This window comes from Erythrolamprus reginae, chromosome 7 (assembly GCF_031021105.1).
Source record: "Erythrolamprus reginae isolate rEryReg1 chromosome 7, rEryReg1.hap1, whole genome shotgun sequence".
Classification (NCBI taxonomy): domain Eukaryota; kingdom Metazoa; phylum Chordata; class Lepidosauria; order Squamata; family Dipsadidae; genus Erythrolamprus; species Erythrolamprus reginae.
In genome coordinates, this window is record NC_091956.1 from 83,128,950 (window position 1) to 83,151,434 (window position 22,485).

Sequence of the window (22,485 nt, forward strand, 5' to 3'; positions counted from 1 at the left end):
GTGGGGTTTCCCATGGAGGGGAGCCTCAGGGGAATCCCAGCAGTGCAAAAACGGGCGCTTCAGCTGGCAAAAGGGGTGAGTTTTGGGCTTGCACGCATTAATCACTTTTCCATTGATTCCTATGGGAAACATTGTTTCGTCTTACAAACTTTTCACCTTACGAACCTCATCCCGGAACCAATTAAGTTCGTAAGATGAGGTATCACTGTACAGTTAAGAAGGATGGATGACAAACCTCTACACCTCATATAGTTTTTTAGCAACTACCTCTACCTAAAAGGGTAGGAAAGTGGTGGCTCAGTAGCTAAGATCCTGAGCTTATCAATCAGAAGGTCAGCAGTTCAAAACCTGTAATGCACCATGTAACGGGGTGAACTCCCATTACTTCTCCCAGCTTCTGCCAACCTAGCAGTTTGAAAGCACGTAAAAATGCAAGTAGAAAAATAGGTACTGGTTTGATGAGAAGGTAAGAGCACTCTGTGCACTGTCAGCATTTAGTCATGCTGGCCACATGACCACAGTCATGTGTCTTTGGGAAGCACTGGCTTCTTTAGCTTTGAAACGGAGATGAGCACCACCCCCTAGAGCAGTGTTTCCCAACCTTGGCAACTTGAAGATATCTGGACTTCAATTCCCAGAATTCCCCAGCCAGCATTCGCTGGCTGGGGAATTCTGGGAGTTGAAGTCCAAATATCTTCAAGTTGCCAAGGTTGGGAAACATTGCCCTAGAGTCAGGTACTACTAACATGCATTTGCGGGGGAAACTTTACCTTTACTTACCTAAAAACGATAGAATAGGAATAAAAGCCTTTGATAGGAACAAATCCCAAAAAAGAAGAAGAGAGGAGAGGAGAAGAGAGGAGAGGAGGGAAGGGAAGGAAAGGGAGGGGAGGGGAAGAAGAGAAGAGAAGAGAAGAGAAGAAAAAAATATTCCTTCTAGCTTTTAGAAAGAAGGACATTAAAAGTCTCCAGGCTACTCAGTGCTTGTCATCTTCATCCTAATTTATACATAGACTTTGTAGAACTAATCTTTTTTTTCAAAATGAAACATTTTGTCTTTTGCATTAAGCAAGCAAAGTCATTAAGATAATTGGCAACTTCTCCCAATAAAATGATTTTAAAAAGCAATTCCTTAGTTTAGAGGAATATTCACAATTCATGTTGATTCATATGTTGGGGCTAATAAATGAAGGAAATGAACAAGGCCTCAGTATTTTACTATTAAATAAAAGTCACTTATCTTCAACTTCTTAAAACTGCCATGTATTGCAAAATACAGTGGTACCTCTACTTAGGAACTTAATTCATTCCGTGACCAGGTTCTTAAGTAGAAAAGTTGGTAAGAAGAAGCAATTTTCCCCATAGGAAACAATCTAAAAGCAAATAATGCGTGTGATTGGGGAAACCACAGGGAGGGTGGAGGCCCTGTTTCCTCCCAGGAGATTCCTAGAGAGGCCCCACGGAGGCTTCTCCCCGCCTTTTCCCGCCCTGTTTCCTCCCAGGAGATTTCTAGAGAAGTTCCACAGAGGCTTCTCCCTGCCTTTTCCTCCCAGGAGTTTAAAGGTCATAACCAACACTTTGAATTGTGACCGGAAACTGATCAACAGCCAATGCAGGCCACGGAGTGTTGTAGAAATGTGGGCAAATCTGGGAAGCCCCACGATGGCTCTCACAACCACGCTGTGCACGATCTGAAGTTTCCGAACACTTTTCAAAGGTATGATGTTATGATGTATCCCACAAAGTCTACTTGTGACTGTTGTGGTTCAGCCTGAGCAAGATCAAAGACCAGCTGCGTCTCTGCTGGCTCCATGCCCGGGGCAGGCTGAGAGCGGAGAGGAGAGTTCTTGGCAGCCAGACAGGGGAGATAGCAGTCAGGAAAGTGACGAGGAAGAAAGGCCTGGGAGCCCTGGGGAAGGGCTATCTCGAGCAAGTAGCTTGGATTCTCTGGAGTCCCTGGAGTCATTGGATGACGAAGCACAAGCTATCATTATTATGCGACAGAGACGCATAGATCAAAGGAGAAATCAATTATGTAGATATTACCAGCGCTGAATGAGGAACACCTGGGGGTTGGGTGTGGTCCTCATTAGCAGGGAAGGGTTTATAAGGCATGCGAACCCTTTCGGCTGCGTGGAGTGTTATCAAAGTGGAGTTGGTGTTATCTGCATTGTCTCTCAGCGTTTCTGTTCCTGGCTCGTGGCCCAGCAGTCTTGAAGACCGGGGCAGGTGTATGTCTGTTATCTCAACAGCCTCGTCTGGCATTCAGGATCCTGTGTTTCTATATGAACAATTGCCTTCATGTATCTATTTGGAGTTCCAGTGTTTTCCTGATTTGTAAGGACATTTTCTGTTGGCTTCTTTTCTCTTTACCATTATAAAACCGTGTTTGGATTCAACCGGTGTGTCTGGCTTCTCTTTTTGGGTTGGTCATAGCTTCTGGAGTGACCCAGACAGAACAGTGACTTGCATTCAAAATTATGATAGCTGCTGTGTGCTGGTTTCTGGCATTTACTTCCTGTTTCCAGCAAAAAAAAAAAAGAAAGACCACTTGGTAATATTGATTTGTTTGAGGAGAGCAGTGCTTACTTAATGACCACTGCTTTTGCTTAATGACTGCTGCAAAAAAATGTGGAAACATTGGGTCTAATTATGTGATGCTTCAACTTAGGAACACAGTTGTCAGTTGAGCACTACCCCTATATTTCTTCATTCAACATTAAAAAAAAAAGTTAGAGCCAAGAAATAGATATTTTAAGTCTTTATGTATATTGTAGATAAGCACTTGGTGTCGTCGTCAATCACCAGGAATTTGTGTAAGCTAATTTATTTTACGTTAATTTTTATATCTTAATTTTTCCCCTGTGACTTTAGACTACTGTATTTAATCACTGTAACCTCAAAGCATATTATATTCTGGGAAGTAGAATTCTGCTTCATATGTTTATTGTGGTCATATGTAATCAAAAGTGGTTGCTTAATGTCCTGTATAATTCAGCAAAAGGCAATTGATTTAATATGCGTTGTTTCTCAGAGGTTTCAGAGTGGAAGAAAGAGGATAATGGAAAGAAATGGAATGGAATGGAACAGAATGGAATAGAATAGCCAATGAACTGATCAAATTTATGTTGATTTTTCAAACACTGAGAGAGAGAGAGAGAGAGAGAGAGAGAGAGAGACAGACACAGAGAGAGGGGGGGAAAGAGAGATAGATAAGATAGATAGATAGATAGATAGATAGATAGATAGACGATAAGTAGGTAGGTAGGTAGGTAGATAGATAAATAGATGATAGATAGATAGACAGACAGACAGATGATAGATAGGTAGGTAGGTAGATAAATAGATGATAGATAGATAGATAGATAGATAGATAGATGGTAGGTAGGTAGGTAGGTAGATAGATAGATAGATAGATAGATAGATAGATAGATAGATAGATAGATAGTGGAATTAGCCATGATTAAAGATAAGATTGGTAACAATCTCCCTTGCCTCTCTTTGATTACATTGCTTGGAATTTTGCTGGTTTAGTTAACCATATGTCCTAGTTTAGTTACCTCTGGACAGGACTGAACAGCTGAAACTGCTATCAGCTGGTGAGCTGGACATGGTGGTGATTTTGTCATATGTTGTCTACATTTACCATAGTGACAATATCCGCCAGCAGGGTTAGTTTTTCAATATATATACCATCATACCGTACTTATAAGTATAAATCAAGATTTTGTTTTTGGCTTCTGCGCATGCACAGAAGCTGGTTTTGGCCGCCATCTTGTTTTTGGCTTCGACACATGTGCGCGCAGCTTGGGCTGAAGCGAACCAGCAGTGAGGTAAGTTAGAATCCACCCTGCTTGAGATGACTTATAGGTTTGAACGAATCACTATTTTTTAATCCCCCTTGTAGTCTGGCGTCATTCATATAGTATTATAAGGGTAGAGATTTCATCTGAATGGCACTCAGGATGAGAAAGCACAGTTTAATTGAAAAGTCTGGCCCTTTGGAGCAGATTTTCTGAGAAAGGATGTTTCCAGAGCAAATGAATACAGATATTGCTGTGAATATATATGATTTCATTATGGTCTGTGTAGGTACATGTGTGCTTATGTATGCATTTGTATGTTTGGCTTTATGAACATCTACTTAACCCTGCTGCATTGTTCAAAATCAGTATACACTTGTACTGTTTTTGTACTGTTAAGCATCATTTTTTTCAGTTCAATTTTCATATCATTATGTTCAGAAATGTTCAAACTAGTAATCCCACACCAAATTTAGTAAAATTGTATGTTGTTTGCAGGCAAAACTATCTATAAATTGAAAAAAAAGCACAAAAAGGGGGGGGGCTTTTATGAGCAAAATAAACCAATAAGCATTATTTTTTAATTTCAATTTTCATTTCATTATGTGCTGAAATGTTCAACCTAGTTTCCAAGGGAAAGAAGTTCTCAAACAGACCAAATATAAGCACTTAAAATAAAGAATTTTCGGTTCAAGACACATAGACTTGAAAACAGTACATGTGTGACTTTTTTTGCCCAGCAAAAACTAAGCTCCCCACCCCCCCAAAAAAATTCTCATAGAGAGAACCCCTGAAATGATGAAAAGTCATGAAATTTCAAGTTTCAGAAATGCAGGGAAATTTTTTTACAGGGTTTCAAACTTCAATTTTGAGTCTCACAGACTCAAAACATAGCACCAGGGTTAAATGCATAAGAGGGGTAAAAATTTCATTATACAGTGTTCTCTCGCTTTTCGCGGGGGATGCGTTCCGAGACCGCCCGTGAAATTTGAATTTCCGCGAAGTAGAGACAGTATTTTGGGGTATGAACAGTATCACAAGCCTTCCCTTAACACTTTAAACTCCTAAATTGCAATTTCCCATTCCCTTAGCAACCATTAAGATTATTACTCACCATGTTTATTTATTAAAGTTTATTTTAAAAAATATTTATTAAAGGCAGACGAAAGTTTGGCGATGACATATGACGTCATTGGGTGGGAAAAACCGTGGTATAGGGAAAAAACCCGCAAAGTATTTTTTAATTAATATTTTTGAAAAACCGTGGTATAGACTTTCCGCAAAGTTCGAACCCGCGAAAATTGAGGGGACACTGTATAAAAAACTTTCCTCGTCCACCCAGAGTAACAATTATAGAATAGGATCAGAAGATACCTCCATATTTTGAGAGAAAGGGTCTTTCGGGTCACAAAGCGATGAAGATATTCGGTGGTTCCCACGGAAACAGCGCTGACTGATGTTGTGTGGTATAGGAAAGCTCTGCCGAATGATTGTTAATCTTCCAATTGACTTTCTGACCAGATCCTGTACGTCTCCATCATTGATTTCCTGTAAGATAAAGCACAGAATATTTGGAAAACTAAAAATACCTGCTGTAAGGTATAAGGTTTGGGAAACACGCAGTATAATAAGCTGAAATATCTATCAATGTCCAAAACAATTTTATAACTTAAAGCAGGGGTGTCAAACTCGATTTCATTGAGGGTTGCATCAGGGTTATGTTTGACGTTGGGGGGGCTGGGGATACATGGCCAAGGATGGCATGACCAGCTCGATGTCACTCATCAACACTCTGTTTTTAGCCTCCTGCAGCCCTCTGTCAGCAAAGATAGAGCCCATGTGGGTCATGTGGGTCGGTCGCAGTCGGTGTTAGTGGGGGGTGTGTGTCAGAGGTCGACCTCGAGGTCACTCCCTTGTGGGGTGCATCAGGGGTCGGTCCTCTCCCCCCTGCTATTCAATATCTACATGAAACCATGGGATGGGATCATCCAAGGGCATGGGGTGAGGTATCATCAGTACGCTGATGATACCTAGTTGTCCATCTCCACCCCATGTCCAGTCATTGAAGCAGTAGAAGTGATGTGCTGGTGCCTGGAGGCTGTTGAGGTCTGGATGGGTGCCAACAAGCTCAAACTCAACCCGGACAACATGGAGTGGCTGTGGGTTTTGCCTCCCAAGGACAATTCCATCTGTCCGTCCATTACCCTGGGGGGGGAATTATTGCCCCCCTTGGATAGGGTCCACAACTTGGGCGTCTTCCTTGATCCACAGCTGACATTAGAACACCATCTTTCAGCTGTGGCAAGGGGGACGTTTGCCCAGGTTCGCCTGGTGCACCAGTTGTGGCCCTATCTGGACAGGGAGTCATTGTCACAGTCGCTCATGCCCTCATCACCTCGAGATTCGACTACTGCAACGCTCTCTACATGGGGCTACCTCTGAAAAGTGTTCGGAAACTTCAGATCGTGCAAACTGCGGCTGCAAGAGTCATTGTGGGGCTTCCCATATTCGCCCACGTCTCGGCAACACTCCGCAGCCTGCACTGGTTGCTGATCAGTTTCCGGTCACAACTTAAAGTGTTGGTAATGACCTATAAAGCCCTATATGGCATCAGGCCAGAATACCTTGGGGACTGTCTTCTGCCGCATGAATCCCAGCGTCCGATAAGGTCCCACAGAGTCGGCCTGCTCTGGTCCTGTTGACTAAACAATGTTGTCTGGTGGGACCCAGGGGAAGAGCCTTCTCTGTGGCAGCCCTGGCCCTATGGAATCGTAAGTTACTCAAAACCCACCTATGGGTTTGAGGCATGAGGTAACTGAGTTGCCCCTAGGCTATGCTAAAGCTATGGTAGAATTGTGTATGGTCTGTCTGAGTTGTATGGTTTTAATATATATATATTAAATCCCAGTAAGGATGTGGGTAGCTGATGAGGCCAGAACAAGGCCGAAATGGTGCCATCCTAGTCTCCCTTAATTTTAAAAAATTTCAGCAAAAAAGCATATATATATGTTTTCATAGATTTTCACAGGTACAGGTATGACGGTCTTGGTATATTTGGGTTTCTTCCCGTGTAGGATTCAGAAATTTCTGGCGACGTTTCGACGAGGTCCCACTCGTCATCTTCAGGGTGGTGCTTCTGTCCTTGTTCTAGGGCGAACACAGCGAGACCTGAGCTGCCTTCCTTCTATAAATACTGGTGGCTGGGTGTGGTTTGATGGCTCAGCAATTGCCTGCTGTGTAGAAACTTCCTGGTGAGTCAGTGGGGTAACACCTGGGGTCGTTGATGTAACTGAGGTATGCTGCTTAGTTAATGATTGTGGATTAGGGGTGATATCCTGAGAAGTTGGAGCTTGCAGGCTACATGGTTGTTTTGCAATGTGTGTTCTGAGTCTGGTTTCAGTTTCTATGGCTGGGATACGTTTGTTAATGAGGGCTGGTTTCCAGATGTCTGGTAGGCGGGAGGTATCATCCCGCTTGTTCATATTTTGGGGATGTTTTTCTATCTCGATGGCTTCCATGAACAAGGACAGAAGCACCAGCCAGAAGATGACGAGTGGGACCTCGTCGAAACGTCGCCAGAAATTTCCAAATCCAGCAAAACCAGACCTCAGGAAGGCGGCATTTTCAGCCACAATGGCCTCCTGTAATTCTGTACCTATATATAGAGGCATGTGGGCTGGTCCTACTCTGTTTCCAGGAAGGGCCCACAAGGCAGATATAACAACCCGCAGCCCCAAGTAGCAGTTGCCACTACTGCTGTTACCGGTACGCTATGTGCTCAGCGTTGAGTTTTTGGTGTGTGAGGCACATGTGTCCCAGCAAGATTTTGTTTCTGTGTTTGAGATTTTGGTAATTTTTTTTTGCTTCCGCGCACGGATGTAAACCGTTAACAAACTAATTCAGAACCCACTACTGGAATAAGATGAAGTATTTTGTTGAGTTCTGAGTTTCGCGAAGGATTTTCAAGAAGGACTTAGAGAAACATCAGCGGATTCAGAAAGGCCGTGAAGACGATCGGGGACAAATTAAGATTTATGAAGAGAAATGGAAGCAATTGGCCTTGCTTAGCCTTGAAAAGCCAAGACTGAAGGGAGATGTGCTGTTGCCTTTCAAGCACCCGAAAAGACATCATGCAAAAGGTATGAGGTCTTTTCATGACTAGGACATGTATAATAGATTTAAGTTGCAGAAAAGCAGGTTCTAACTGGATGTTAGGGAAAAGATACAGTAAAGCCTTCCTACCAGTCACAGTGGCATAATCATAGAAGTAGCTGCCTAGTAAGGCTGTTATTATTAGTGTACAGCATTGTTACAATAGTCAGGAGACTGCAATGCAACTGCAAAATATAGTTTGGCTTGCCAAGTTACAGGGGGTGGACAAGCAACATGAGAAAATATTATTTTACTGAAAGAGTAGTAGATCCTTGGAACAAACTTCCAGCAGACGTGGTAGATAAATCCACAGTAACTGAATTTAAACATGCATGGGATAAACATACCGGTATATCCATCCTAAGATAAAATACAGAAAATAGTATAAGGGCAGACTAGATGGACCATGAGGTCTTTTTCTGCCATCAGACTTCTATGTTTCTATGTTTTTAGATATTTTTATTTTGGCAGGGAAAAACATGATTAAGTCTCACATTCATTCAGTGTTGCCAACATTTCTGAAGCTAAAGGTCCATCTTTTATAAAAAACAAAAACACCAATAATCATATGTAAGAAAATAACCAAAAGACTGGCTGTAGTTCGAAGTTATTTTTACCATTGTCTTAGCTGATTATATCAATATAATTCATGAAAAATGGATATAGATTAAAGTAGAAATAATGATTAATGTTGCTATTTAAACATGCCTATATTTAATTTTTCCACAAGTAGGTCAGATGTAATACTGTGGCTTTATTTCTTTAATGGTCCAGCAAAAAAAATGTGAAGAGCCATGAATTTTAAATACCAACCACCTTGACTACGCTAAGCCTATTTTATTCTTCTTCATAGACTGTCATAGACTTCTGAAGCCATCTGTTATTTTTGTTCTTTATGAAATATAGATTTTTCAGGAAACAAAATAACACCTGGCATCGGCTATGTCCAGTGTAATATCCCGAATTTCTGCTCGATTAATCCTTAATGTACCATAGATAATGGCTTCTCTCAGCTTACAAAGCCATCTTATCATTTAGTCCATATCATTTCAAATAGCCACAAGATGGAGAGCAAAGTTACCATTTTTTTTTACAAAATATAAACCATTTTTATGTAGCAGCAATATAATTAGAGATGAAATTTTCAGAGAATTTATTAGTCATTTTACAAACCTATGCAACTGAAAAGAAAGCGATTAAACGGTATATATAATATTAAGAAGCAGATATTCACGCGGCTATGAATGGGAAAGGGATTTTTTTAAAGAAAGTTGGATATGCAGGGGTTGGACATAAAAATGGAAACACATTGCAGCTCTTCCGTGGAATCCAGATTTGTAAGGCTCCCTTCGAACAGTTTTTGTGGAAACTGGGTTCTGTACGTGGTCTATTGAGCTCTGCAGTGATTTTAGGAGCTGTGATCTTGTGATACGCTCTAACAATTCGCTTTGGAGTCCGACGGTCTCTCTCAGACCACTTCGACTTTCGACCAGACCTGTGCTCGGCTGAGGACATTTTCCCTTCTCTTTCAAAAGCAGTCATTACTTTTGAGACATGACCTCTTGAAACGCCAAACATTCGGGCACTTTCTATTACACTAGCACTTGCCATTCGAGCAACAACAATTTGGCCTTTTTGAAAATCTGAGAGGTCTGCCATTTCTAGAAAGTTGTAATCAATTTCCTTAAATTTCTGTAAAAAAAAGATAGTTTTAAAAAAAATCAAATAACAGAATTTTAAAAAACATTAAAATATGTCAAGTTTTGATTGATTTGACCATGTTCAAACATTATGATGCCAAAAAAAAATCAAGTGTTTCCATTTTTTTTGTCCACCCACTGTAGGTGTGCCAGGATAATGTTGCAGGACCCAATTTGGGTCAGTCAGTCACTGGGGCCTGAAGTTTTAGTATTCTGAGCTTTCAGGCTAATCCTAAATTTAGCAGTTCCTATTGGTGTAAAGATTCTAGGATGGATAGATGAATATATATTTATTTATTCATGAATGAATTAAATAATACATTAGTCCTGAGACTCCTAAGCTGGAGAAGAGCTGGAACAGATTCTAGGAGCAACTTCAGAGCCATCTCTTTAGAAGAGAACAGTGTAAGGAGCAGCTAAGATCCTACACAGAACCCTCAAACTCTCAGGCCTCTGGTAGAGAACCCAAAACTGCGACACACCGCCTATACACGTGAGAAAGAAAGCAATCCATCTCAGGTCTCCATGGATCAACTGTGAACACATGAAGCTGTTTATAACAGTCCTTAATTCAGGGTGATTCTTCTCCCCTTACACCCTAGATCAGGGTTGTCAAATTCAATTTCACTGAGGGATGCATCAAGATTGTGGTTGACTGGGTCAATGTGCCCAACTGGGTATCTATCTATCTATCTATCTATCTATCTATCTATCTATCTATCTATCTATCTATCTATCTATGTATCATCTATCTATCTATCTATCTATCTATCTATCTATCTATCTATCTATCTATCTATCTATCTATCTATCTGTTGTGATTCAGCCTGAGGCTCCTCAGGGACCGGCTGGATCTCTGCCGGATCCATGCCCAGAGGAGGAGGACAGTGAACAGGAGGGGGAGGACCAGGCAGACGGGTGAGAGGAACGTCAGGAAGAGGAGGAGGGAGAGCAGCCTGAGACCCCCAGGGGGGGGGCTCTCCCCAGCTAGTAGCCTGGAGTCATTGGATGAAGACGCACAGGCTATAATAGACATGAGGCAGCGACGTGCAGCTCAAAGACGGGGCTAATTAGAAAGGTATTTCCATCCCTGAATTGGCAACAGCTGGGTTTGGGTGTGGTTCTCCTCAGCAGGGTTGAAAAGGCAGGCCCGCCCTTACAGTCTTGTGGAGAGTTATCAACTAGGAGTCCTGTGACCTTGCTTCGATTCTTGGCGTCTCTGATCTTGGCTTGTGGCCTAGAAGTCTGGAAGACTTGGGGGAGGCGTGGGCTACTCTTTTTGGTTGGTGTTGGCGTCTGGGGGGACCCAGACAGAACACTATCTATCTATCTATCTATCTATCTATCTATCTATCTATCTATCTATCTATCATCTATGTATCTATCTATCTATCTATCTATCATCTATCTATCTATCTATCTATCTATCTATCTATCTATCTATCTATCTATCTATCATGTATGTATCTATCTATGTATCTATCTATGTATCTATCTATGTATCTATCTATCTATCTATCTATCTATCTATCTATCTATCTATCTATCTATCTATCATGTATGTATCTATCTATGTATCTATCTATGTATCTATGTATGTATGTATGTATGTATGTATGTATGTATGTATGTATCTATCTATCTATCTATCTATCTATCTATCATCTATCTATCTATCTATCTATCTATCTATCTATCTATCCATCCATCCATTCATTTGTCATACAAATATAATATTGTAGTATGTTTAACATAATATAAGTGTAAAGTAGAGATAGGAAAGATAAAAAGACATTAGGACAGAGGCAGTAGGCATGAAGGTGCACTTAGACACACCCCTTGCAGACCTCTTAGAAAAGGGGAGAGTTAAATTGTAGATAATGCCCAACACTACTTTTCATCACTATTTCTGATTATCTCCCATATTAAGAAAATATTCCCATATGAACTCATAATAATTATAGCACGATCAGCTTTGAATTTCTATAATTGGTTTTTCCTCCATATGCCAGGCACTTGGAAATTGAGAGAGTGCTTTTTCAGTCATGGCATACCTTTCCAAATATCTTCATCTTGGCACCTAATCTGTTTAATTTTAGGTAGCATGTCAACACTATTCATCTTTCCTACGAATGTGGTAAATAAAGTGGATTTTTAATAGCCATTTTCTGCACACTGATTTATCAGAGTGTATTTTATAGCAATGTTAATGTTGTTCTTACCATCTGTTTCTATGGTTAGAAGCTGCTTTTAATGGAAAGGTGAGATTACTATGAATGAATATTTGTCTTTCTGGCAGACTTTGATGCTGCAGATCAAATGATTTGGGTAATATAGAGGTGAATTCAGGAAACCAAAGTGTTCTCAAGTTTTTTTCTTAAGAACATCAAAAACCAGAAACATCTGAAAGCAAAAGATGGAAAATTATTCCATGAGGCCAAAAGTTTGAGTTTAGGTCTCTTTCTCTTAAGATGAGGAGAACAGAATGAATGGTAAGAAACGTTTTCTAACATTCCTTTATTTTCTCCCAACCCTGAAACATTTATGGTTATTCTAGTAATGAATCCAAAGTAAATTGTTTCTGACTTTTGAGGAGAAGGGAAGTGTGTAAAACTCCTTAAAAGAAAGGCAGGATGTAAAAAGGGGACACAATCTGAAGTTAGTTGGGGGAAAGATCAAAAGCAACATGAGAAAATATTATTTTACTGAAAGAGTAGTAGATCCTTGGAACAAACTTCCAGCAGACGTGGTAGATAAATCCACAGTAATTGAATTTAAACATGCATGGGATAAACATATATCCATTGTAAGATAAAATACAGAAAATAGTATAAGGGCAGACTAGATGGACCAGGAGGTCTTTTTCTGCCGTCAGACTTCTATGTTTCTATGTTTCTAAAAATGACCCTAGGTATATAGTAGTCATCCAACTCTAATTATAATGGTAGAATGGTGTTGGATTGAATTTCTCCAGTTTTAATTAGCTAAACTCCTAATAGTATAAAAGAACGATATTATTCACTGCCTAATCTGATATCATATCTGTAAACTGACCCAGGTTTATTGATTGATTGATTGATTTTGTCCAATAGAGAATGAGGGTTTTAGTGGGTATACACATTGTCAAATACATGATGAAGGTTACAGAGGAGATACTCATAGTAAAATATATCTAAGAAAAAATAGAAGAGAAGATATAGGAATAGAACATATCAATGAAAGAATAGAAGAAGTGATATAGGAATAGAAGAAAGGTATAGGAGATATAGGAGAGCAATAGGACAGGGGACGGAAGGCACTCTAGTGTACTTGTACTCGCCCCTTACTGACCTCTTAGGAATCTGGAGAGGTCAACCGTGGATAATCTAAGAGTAAAGTGTTGGGGGTTTGGGGATGACACTATGGAGTCCGGTAATGAGTTCCACGCTTCGACAACTCGGTTACTGAAGTCATATTTTTTACAGTCAAGTTTGGAGCGGTTAATATTAAGTTTAAATCTGTTGTGTGCTCTTGTGTTGTTGTGGTTAGGCTTAGGGTTAGGGTTTGAAGTCATCCTGCCTCAAAACCCTCCCTGGGAAAACTCTCTCTCACACACCGTAAATGAAAACAAAAGTGGGCATGCCTCGTCAGCCATTATCATCTCATTATCCTTTTTTTTGACACTTCTTCTAGATTGAACAAGAACTTCAACAGGAAACATAAACATAACATAAACATAAACACTTTAGAAAATGTCCAGAGATACTTTACTAGGAGAGCCCTCTACTCCTCCACTCACAACAGAACACCCTACACAACTAGACTTACAATCCTAGGTTTAGAAAGCTTAGAAGTACGTCGTCTTAAACACGATCTAAGCATAGCCCGTAAAATCATCTGCTACAGCGTGCTTCCTGTCAATGACTACTTCAGCTTCAACCACAACAAGAATACAACAGATACAAACTTAAAGTAAACAGCTCCAAACTCGATTGCAGGAAATACAACTTTAGTAACGGAGTGGTTAATGCATGGAACTCACTACCTGACTCTGTAATATCATCACCTAAACCCCCAAAACTTTACCCTTAGACTATCCACTGTTGACCTCTCCCTATTCCTAAGAGGTCAGTAAGGGGCGTGCCTTCCGTCCCCTGTCCTAATGTTTCTCTCTTACTAGTATCATGTATATAAACATTGTTATATCTTTGTATACTACCAATGTGTACTTGACCTAAACAAACAAACAAACAAACAAACAAACAAACAAACAAACAAACAAATAAATGAAATCTTATTTCATTATCACAAAAACAACCTTGAATTACAATCTGGAATTAGGATGACTTGAGGAATATATTCTGCATGCCATTATAGTGTCTTAAATGCATAAATAAGTACAGTATTTTAAAATTATTCTAAATTTCTAAGACATGACTTTTGTTTCAAGTGATTTTTATACAATCATGTCCTTTATATTTTTTTATCCTAGCATTTTTCTTAGAACAATAAAACACTAAAAAAACCCACCCCAAACCCCAATAGTTCATATCCCATCAATAACCGAGTTCTATTTTCCAAAAAAAGGGTACCTTTTTTGTAATTATCTGTAATTCAAACAGTGGGGTACTGCTGAACCCACACAAAACTGTGCAAAAATGAAAAGTAATATATCTGAACATAGAGAAGTTAGTGACAGATAAGAAGAGGGGAAAAGTACAAACCAAAAATAATAGAACGTTGGCAAGAATCTCAGTGAAAACAAATCAAATGTAAAAAGTTTTGCCATAACAGCACATTTTAAGACGATTTGCTGTGATTGCATTATTTTTCATGATAATAAATACAACTATAAATAAACTATAGATATATGTTGTGAAACTAAACCCTAGCTCCTTATTACTGTCTTTACATTTTCACATTTTTGGTACAAAGACAGAGAAATTAGAGAGCTCCCCTTAAAACAGACAGTATATAAGTATTCATGAAAGTCAGGTGCATAAAGAATAGAGCATCCTTCCCCAAACCATCTCTTCACTTCCATTATTATCATTTAAAATGAAAAAAAAAAATGACATCCAGCTGAATTGCCACTTATCATTTGTACATTCAGCTATAAACAGAATATACCATAATCCATCAAAAATAATGGGGGGATTAAGTTAATAATCATTTAGAGCTTAATTATTTCAACAAGACTATGCATTAAATACATATTGGATTTACTTATATAAATACATTGGATTGGTAAAGCTAGTTAAAGATAACAATTGAGACAGTGTGCCCAAACCATTCTATTTTACTCCAAGGATTCATCCCAACAATTCAAATTCTTAAAGCTTATATAATTCAATTCAATTTTCAATTCAGTTTATTAGATTTGTATGCCGCCCCTCTCCGAAGACTCGGGGCAGCTTGCCATAAACTTAATCCTTGCCATAAACTTAATCCTCGCCATAAACTTAATCCTTGCCATAAACTTAATCCTCGCCATAAACTTAATCCTTGCCATAAACTTAAATCAACCTAAAACTGAGAACTGGTGACAGCAGACCAGGTTAAGGATGGTAAAATGGTTTGTCTCTGAGGCTCCACATGTTTGTTGTTTATCTCTCTATCTCTATCTCTCCCCCCCCTCTCTCTATCACCTACCTACCTACCTTATCTCTCTCTCTCTCTCTCTCTCTCTCTCTCTCTCTCTCTATCTCTATCTATCTTTCTTTCTTTCTATCTATCTATCTATCTATCTATCTATCTCTATCTATCTATCTATCTATCTATATCTATCTTTCTATCTATATCTATCTCTCTATCTCTGTATTTATCTCTATCTTTCTCTCTCTCTCTCTCTCTCTCTCTCTCTCTCTCTATCTATCTATCTATCTATCTATATCTTTCTATCTATATCTACCTACCTACCTACCTACCTACCTACCTACCTATCTATCTATCTATCTATCTATCTATCTATCTATCTATCTATCTATCTATCTATCATCTGAAGCCTTTGTGCATGCACAGAGGTTTTTTTTAGCAATCCACCACTACCGGAGGACTGGTTTCGGAGCATGGACTGCTGGTCATCACTGCCGGTTCTGCAAACGGTGGGAAATTTCTGCTTCTGGTTCTATAGAACTGGCCCGAACCAACAGCAACCCACCACTGGTTTCCCCAATTTATTTAAACAACGTTTCTGTCCACTAACTCAGCTGGACTTTTACTTCTTCCCCTTGTTTCTTTTCGGCAAGGACAAGACCCCTAGAAATATTCTCACCCTTAGATTAAAAATAAGATTCATGTTTGGTTGACAGTTACCTCGTTTATAATGATCCAGTGACAGTCAAAAGCAACCAAATTGGCTTCCACCACCTGAAATAGAAAAGAATGCAGCCCATCAGTCATCTCATTTATACCAAAGCCAAAGAAAATGTTAAATGGACGGTTGCCACAAAGGAACAGCAGGGTCTCAGCAGTGGGGATGGAGACCAGAGTCATAGCAGAGGCATTAAAACAAAATAATTACGAAACCCCAGATCCGAAGAGGCTCCCTTCGCCCACTCTGTGGAAGTAGAAAGGCTTTTTTTCCCTGCAAGAACAGTCCCAAAACATTCGGATTATTGTTTGGCTTGTTAATTAAACTGTGGGATTAGAGAACGAAGAAGGCAATTCCCTTCTATCCACCCATCCACCCATGAAAAGCCCATATGATTATTTAAGACTTAATGTTTGCTGATAAATTGAAAACCACTAATATGTACAAGATGCACAATTTTTTATTTAAAAAAATGGATTTTCCACTGCAGCTACGTGTAGAATTTAATTTAATTTAATTTATTAGATTTCTATGCCGACCCTCTCCATGGACTCGGAGCGGCTCACAAGAAAATAATACAGTATAACAAATTTAATATTAAAAGCATTTAAAACCCCAACATTAAAACCATGCAACACAATCATTCCATGCATAAACTATATTTATTTATTTATTTATTCAATTTTTATGCCGCCCTTCTCCTTAGACTCAGGGCGGCTTACAACATGTTAGCAATAGCACTTTTAAACAGAGCCAGCCTATTGCCCCCACAATCCGGGTCCTCATTTTACCCACCTCGGAAGGATGGAAGGCTGAGTCAACCTTGAGCCGGTGATGATATTTGAACCGCTGACCTTCAGATCTACAGTCAGCTTCAGTGGCCTGCAGTACAGCACTCTACCTGCTGTGCCACCCCGGCTTATATATACCTGGGGGTATCTTAATTCCCCCATGCTTGGCGACATAGGTGGGTCTTTAACAATTTACGAAAGGCAAGGAGCGTGGGGGCAGTTCTAATATCTGGGGGGAGTTGATTCTCCAAAGGATATTTTAGCAACATCCAGTCCAAGGGGTATTCAAAAAGAATGAACAAATTTCATGATGCAATATTTTATTGAGGAAAAAAATCCAGCCAGCTTACAAGTACAGTATTCTATTCACAATTAACTTTTATTTCCTGTTTTACAAGTGTTTACACTTACAAATGTTTACACTGGTAAAACAAGAAATAAAAGTTGATTGTGAGTAGAATACTGTACTTGTAAGTTGTCTAGAGTTTTTTCCTTAATAAAATATTGCATCATGAAATCGGTTCATTCTTTTTGAATAACCTTGTACTTTATTGGGCTGGATGTTGCTAAAATATCCTTTAGAGAATTTATGGATAGACTTTCACCAAAGTATATGGTATATGATTCATATTTGAAGGTAATTAGATACCACCTGTAGCATGGGCAACATAAATGCGATAAGAGAATTCTTCCCAGGCGCATGTCAGTATATCACAATCCATGGAGTTGATCGCTGTTGTTATTAGATGTTTAAGGTCATCGAGGTTAGTGGGTAGTGGTGGAACATAAACACAATCTTTTACATATCACCGTAAGAAAAAAAATTACACATGGTTAGGTCTGGAGACCTCATAGGCCAAGCAGAAAGAGCAAGATCTTGGTCCCCTTCTGACTAATCCATCACTGGGACACTTTTTCGTTTAAAAAAGCTTGACCCATCAGGTGCCAATGGGATGGTGCTCCATTTTGTTGAAAAATGAACAAAATGACGACACTGCCCCTGTGGTAGCCATTCAAAACTTAGATAGCAGTGGAAGTGATGTGCCAGTGCCTGGAGGCTGTTGGGGCCTGGATGGGTGTCAACAAACTCAAACTCAACCCAGACAAGACGGAGTGGCTGTGGGTCTTGCCTCCCAAGGACAATTCCATCTGTCCATCCATCACCCTGACCCCCTCAGAGAGAGTTTGCAACTTGGGCATCCTCCTCGATCCACAGCTGACATTGGAACATCATCTTTCGGCTGTGGCGAGGAGGGCGTTTGCCCAGGTTTGCCTGGTGCACCAGTAGCGGCCCTATTTGGACAGGGAGTCATTGCTCACAGTCGCTCATGCCCTCATCACCTCGAGGTTTGATTACTGCAACACTCTCTACATGGGGCTACCTTTGAAAAGTGTTCGGAAACTTTAGATCGTGCAGAACGCGGCTGCGAGAGCCATCGTGGGGCTTCCCAGATTCGCCCACGTTTCTACAACACTCAGTGGCCTGCATTGGCTGCCGATCTGTTTCTGGTCACAATTCAAAGTGTTGGTTATGACCTTTAAAGCCCTACATGGCATTGGACTAGAGTACCTCCGGAACCGCCTGCTACTGCACGAATCCCAGCAACCGATAAGGTCCCACAGAGTTGGCCTTCTCCGGGTCCCGTCGACTAAACAATGTTGTTTGGCGGGCCCCAGGGGAAGAGCCTTCTCTGTGGCAGCCCCGGCGCTCTGGAATCAACTCCCCCCGGAGATTAGAACTGCCCCCACCCTCCTTGTCTTTCATAAACTACTCAAGACCCATCTATACCGCCAGGCATGGGGGAGTTGAGACACCTTTCCCCCAGGCTCTTTATATTTTATGTTTGGTATGTATGTGCTGTTTGGTTTTTAAATATGATAGGGTTTTATACGCTTCTTTTTTAATATTAGATTTGTTTCGCTATAATACTGTTTTTATTATTGTTGTGATCTGCCCCGAGTCTTCGGAGAGGGGCGGCATACAAATCTAATAAATTATTATTATTATTATTATTATTATTATTAATTATTATTATTATTAGAGAACTCCTCTTTCAAATGTTCACTGACTCATTACACCATGATGCTTGAGAACTGAAGCAAGGCATCATGAAATTAGTTCATTCTTTTTGAATAGCCCTGTATATAAAATCATAAGTTCACTTATTGTGGCCATCTCACTTTTATACTGTATATAAAAGCCAAATACAAAATCTCCAGAAGTGTAAAGCCTACAAACTTGAAACTTGGGACATACAGTATGTTCCTCTGGGCTTCTAAGTACTCGCTAAGAAATTATTTTCGAAATGACCACCAGATCATTAGTATTTGTTATGCAGTACTATATTAACACACTGATGCTAAGGAGTTAGATGTTCTACTCCCCCTCCTCACTTGAAAAGAACTCTATTCCAAGTGCCAGTTGCCTTATATTAACAAACTCTGATGCTAAGGAGTTACACATTCTACATACATTTTCAAGCTTTAAATGACAATCTATCAAGCACAATCGTAACTACTCATTAATTTTCAAGCTTTTAGTGTCAATTTTTTCCTTGTTTTCCTCCCCCCAAACTAAGGTGCATCTTATACTCTGAAAAATATGGTATGTCACCTTTAAAGATGATAATTATTATTTTATAAGTCAGCAAACATGTAATCTTTTAGCTACTTGGATGAATCCATTATACCGGACTCTCTATAGCAGACCCAGTAACCAAACTTTTGTGTCACTATCTTTCTTAGTTTCCACAACTGATTCATGTGAAATTACCCCGTGAGTTATTTATGGAAAATATAGGAGTGCAGTTCTCGTAGAGAACTTCTGCAATCTTCCTCAAAGTAGCAGTATCACATGGGGATTACAAAAAAATCTGAATGACTACGAAACAGCAGTCCCTGTTATCTCTTTACTGGCATCAATTGATCCTTTTGTGCCTTATTCAGTCTCACATTTCATCTCTTGAACGTAGTATTGGTTCCTGCCCCATCTCCACACTAGCGGAAGCTAATCCTCACTTGACATATGTCACAAGTCTTGTAAACCCTCATAATGGCTCTATTGTTGACATGCACTTGCACAGAATTTTAAACGGCATGAACATAACTCTGCTTTCTATTTCTTTTTATATTTCCATTTGGGGGGGGGGTGTCGCATTCTTGTCTTTTTTTAAAAAAAGGAGGTGGAGAAGAGACACCTGTCATGGCCAAATTGTATTGAATGGTATGCGTGTGTGTTGATTGGATTGTTGAGTTGTGGGGTTTTTTTAACTGGGGTTTATAGTTTTAGATATTTATAGTTGACTTCTTTTTTATTGTATTGTATCTTTTTTTACATTACAGTGTTCCCTCGATTTTCGCGGATTCGAACTTCGCGAAATATCTATACCACGGTTTTTCAAAAATATTAATTAAAAAATACTTCGCGGGTTTTCCCCCTATACCGATGACGTCATATGTCATCGCCAAACTTTCATCTGTCTTTAGTAAATATTTTTTTAAATAAACTTTAATAATAAACATGGTGAGTAAATAATCTAAATGGTTGCTAAGGGAATGGAAAATTGCAATTTAGGGGTTTAAAGTATTAAGGGAAGGCTTGTGATACAGTTCATAGCCAAAAATAGTGTATTTACTTCCGCATCTCTACTTTGCGGAAATTCGACTTTCGCGAGCGGTCTCAGAACGCATCCCCCACGAAAATCGAGGGAACACTGTATAGTTATAGTTAGTTAGTTTATAATTTATTAGATTTGTATGCCGCCCCTCTCCAAAGACTCGGGGTGGCTCACAGCATAGCAATAATGCAATACATTACAAATCTAACAATAAAAAATTAGATCCATTTAAAAGACATTAATAACATAATAAAATCCCTAGCTATGCAGTCATACACATTCATCCTAATCTATCATGCAGTAAGGCCAAAAGTATAATAAAAAGGGGAAAGATGGTAATTATCCCCACGCCTGGCGACAAAAGAGGGTCTTGGGCATTTTACGAAAGGCGAGGAGGATGGGGGCTATTTGAATCTCTGGAGGGAGTTGATTCCAGAGGGCCGGGGCCGCCACAGAGAAAGCTCTTCCCCTGGGTCCTGCCGGGCCGACATTGTTTGGTCGATGGGACCCGGAGAAGGCCAACGCTGTGGGACCTAATCGGTCGCTGGGATTCGTGCGGCAGGAGGCGGTTTGTTGTAAGTTGCAGTTTTTCGGGATTGGGTGGCATAGAAATCGAATACAAAAATACAAAAATAAAAAAAGAGTAATGTTCCTCTTCTAATGTTTTAAACAACAAAAAACATAGCGACCGGGTTCACTTCAGCAACAGGTTTTGTGGTTTTGGCAACCTGGAAGTTGGACAAAAAATAGATGAGAAAATTAATGCCGGGCATAAGAAAAATTGGGTACAAGCAGGTGCAACTTATGGGAGTAGGTGGGAGAAAGCCAAAGAAATGGCAGGTAATGTATCATCTCAGGAGTTTTCAAAGTGGTCCCTGGGGAATCTTCCAAATGTGCATTATCTATATTCAGTTGTTTTATTGTTTCCTTCTTTTTAATACTGGAAGCTTTTCAACGTTTCAGGGAATTCCTGCAGCTTTTAAACTGTACAACCCAATAAATAAATCGGGATGGAAAAGTGCAAAGGGTATATAAGGGGTGCGCTTTATATTATAGTATTTTTTTTGTGTGGATTATTTTGTAGGCATATAGTATTTTTTGTGTGAGGAGAAGGGAGATTGTTGCCACTGTATTAGAAGGGAAAGATTGTGGAACAGAGCTGTTCCCAGACTCTCTCAGTGCTCTAAAAGAAACAGATTCATAAGCAAAATCACTGAAAATCATAACTCTGTTGTGATGGTTCGATGTGTCCACTGACAAGGTCATAGTGCTGTTAAACCTGTGTTGTTTTTTTATCCCAGGCTCCTGGGTCTAGAAAGCTTAGAACTACAGCACCTAAAACACGATTTAAGTATTGCCCACAAGATCATATGCTGCAACGTCCTACTGGTCAATGACTATTTCAGCTTCAACTGCAACAACACAAGAGCACGCAACAGATTCAAACTTAATATTAACAGCTCCAAACTTGACTGTAAAAAATATGACTTTAACAATCGAGTTGTCGAAGCGTGGAACTCATTACCGGACTCAATATTGTCAACCCCTAACCCCCAACATTTCTTATTTATTTATTTTATTTATTACTTAGATTTGTATGCCGCCCCTCTCCGAAGACTCGGGGCGGCTCACAACATGTAAAAAACAAATCATAAGCAATCAGATAAATTTAAAATATTTAAATATTTAAAAAACCCCATATGCTAACAGTCACACACACAGACATACCATGCATAAATTAAACGTGCCCAGGGGGAGATGTTTCAGTTCCCCCATGCCTGACGGCAAAGGTGGGTTTTAAGGAGTTTACGGAAGGCAGGAAGAGTAGGGGCAGTCCTAATCTCCGGGGGGAGTTGGTTCCAGAGGGCCGGGGCCGCCACAGAGAAGGCTCTTCCCCTGGGGCCCGCCAACCGACATTGTTTAGTTGACGGGACCCGGAGAAGGCCCACTCTGTGGGACCTAATCGGTCGCTGGGATTCGTGCGGCAGGAGGCGGTCTAATGGAGATATTCTCCATTAGACTATCCACGATTGACCTCTCCAGGTTCCTAAAAGGTCAGTAAGGGGCGTACATAAGTGCACCAGTGTGCCTTTCGTCCCCTGTCCAATTGTCTTTCCTTTATCTCATATA

General features: G+C 39.9%; 1 protein-coding gene across 1 annotated transcript in view; it reads right to left on the reverse strand.

The window, feature by feature from the left end:
* GRID2 (glutamate ionotropic receptor delta type subunit 2) overlaps positions 1–22,485 on the reverse strand; it is a 616,736-nt gene that overhangs the window by 291,299 nt on the left and 302,952 nt on the right. The window contains exons 4-5 of the mRNA XM_070756691.1: positions 15,950–16,003; positions 5,178–5,351 (exon numbers count right to left, since the gene is read on the reverse strand). Of these exons, the coding sequence (XP_070612792.1) occupies positions 5,178–5,351; positions 15,950–16,003 (228 nt within the window). The remainder of the gene's footprint in view (positions 1–5,177; positions 5,352–15,949; positions 16,004–22,485) is intronic.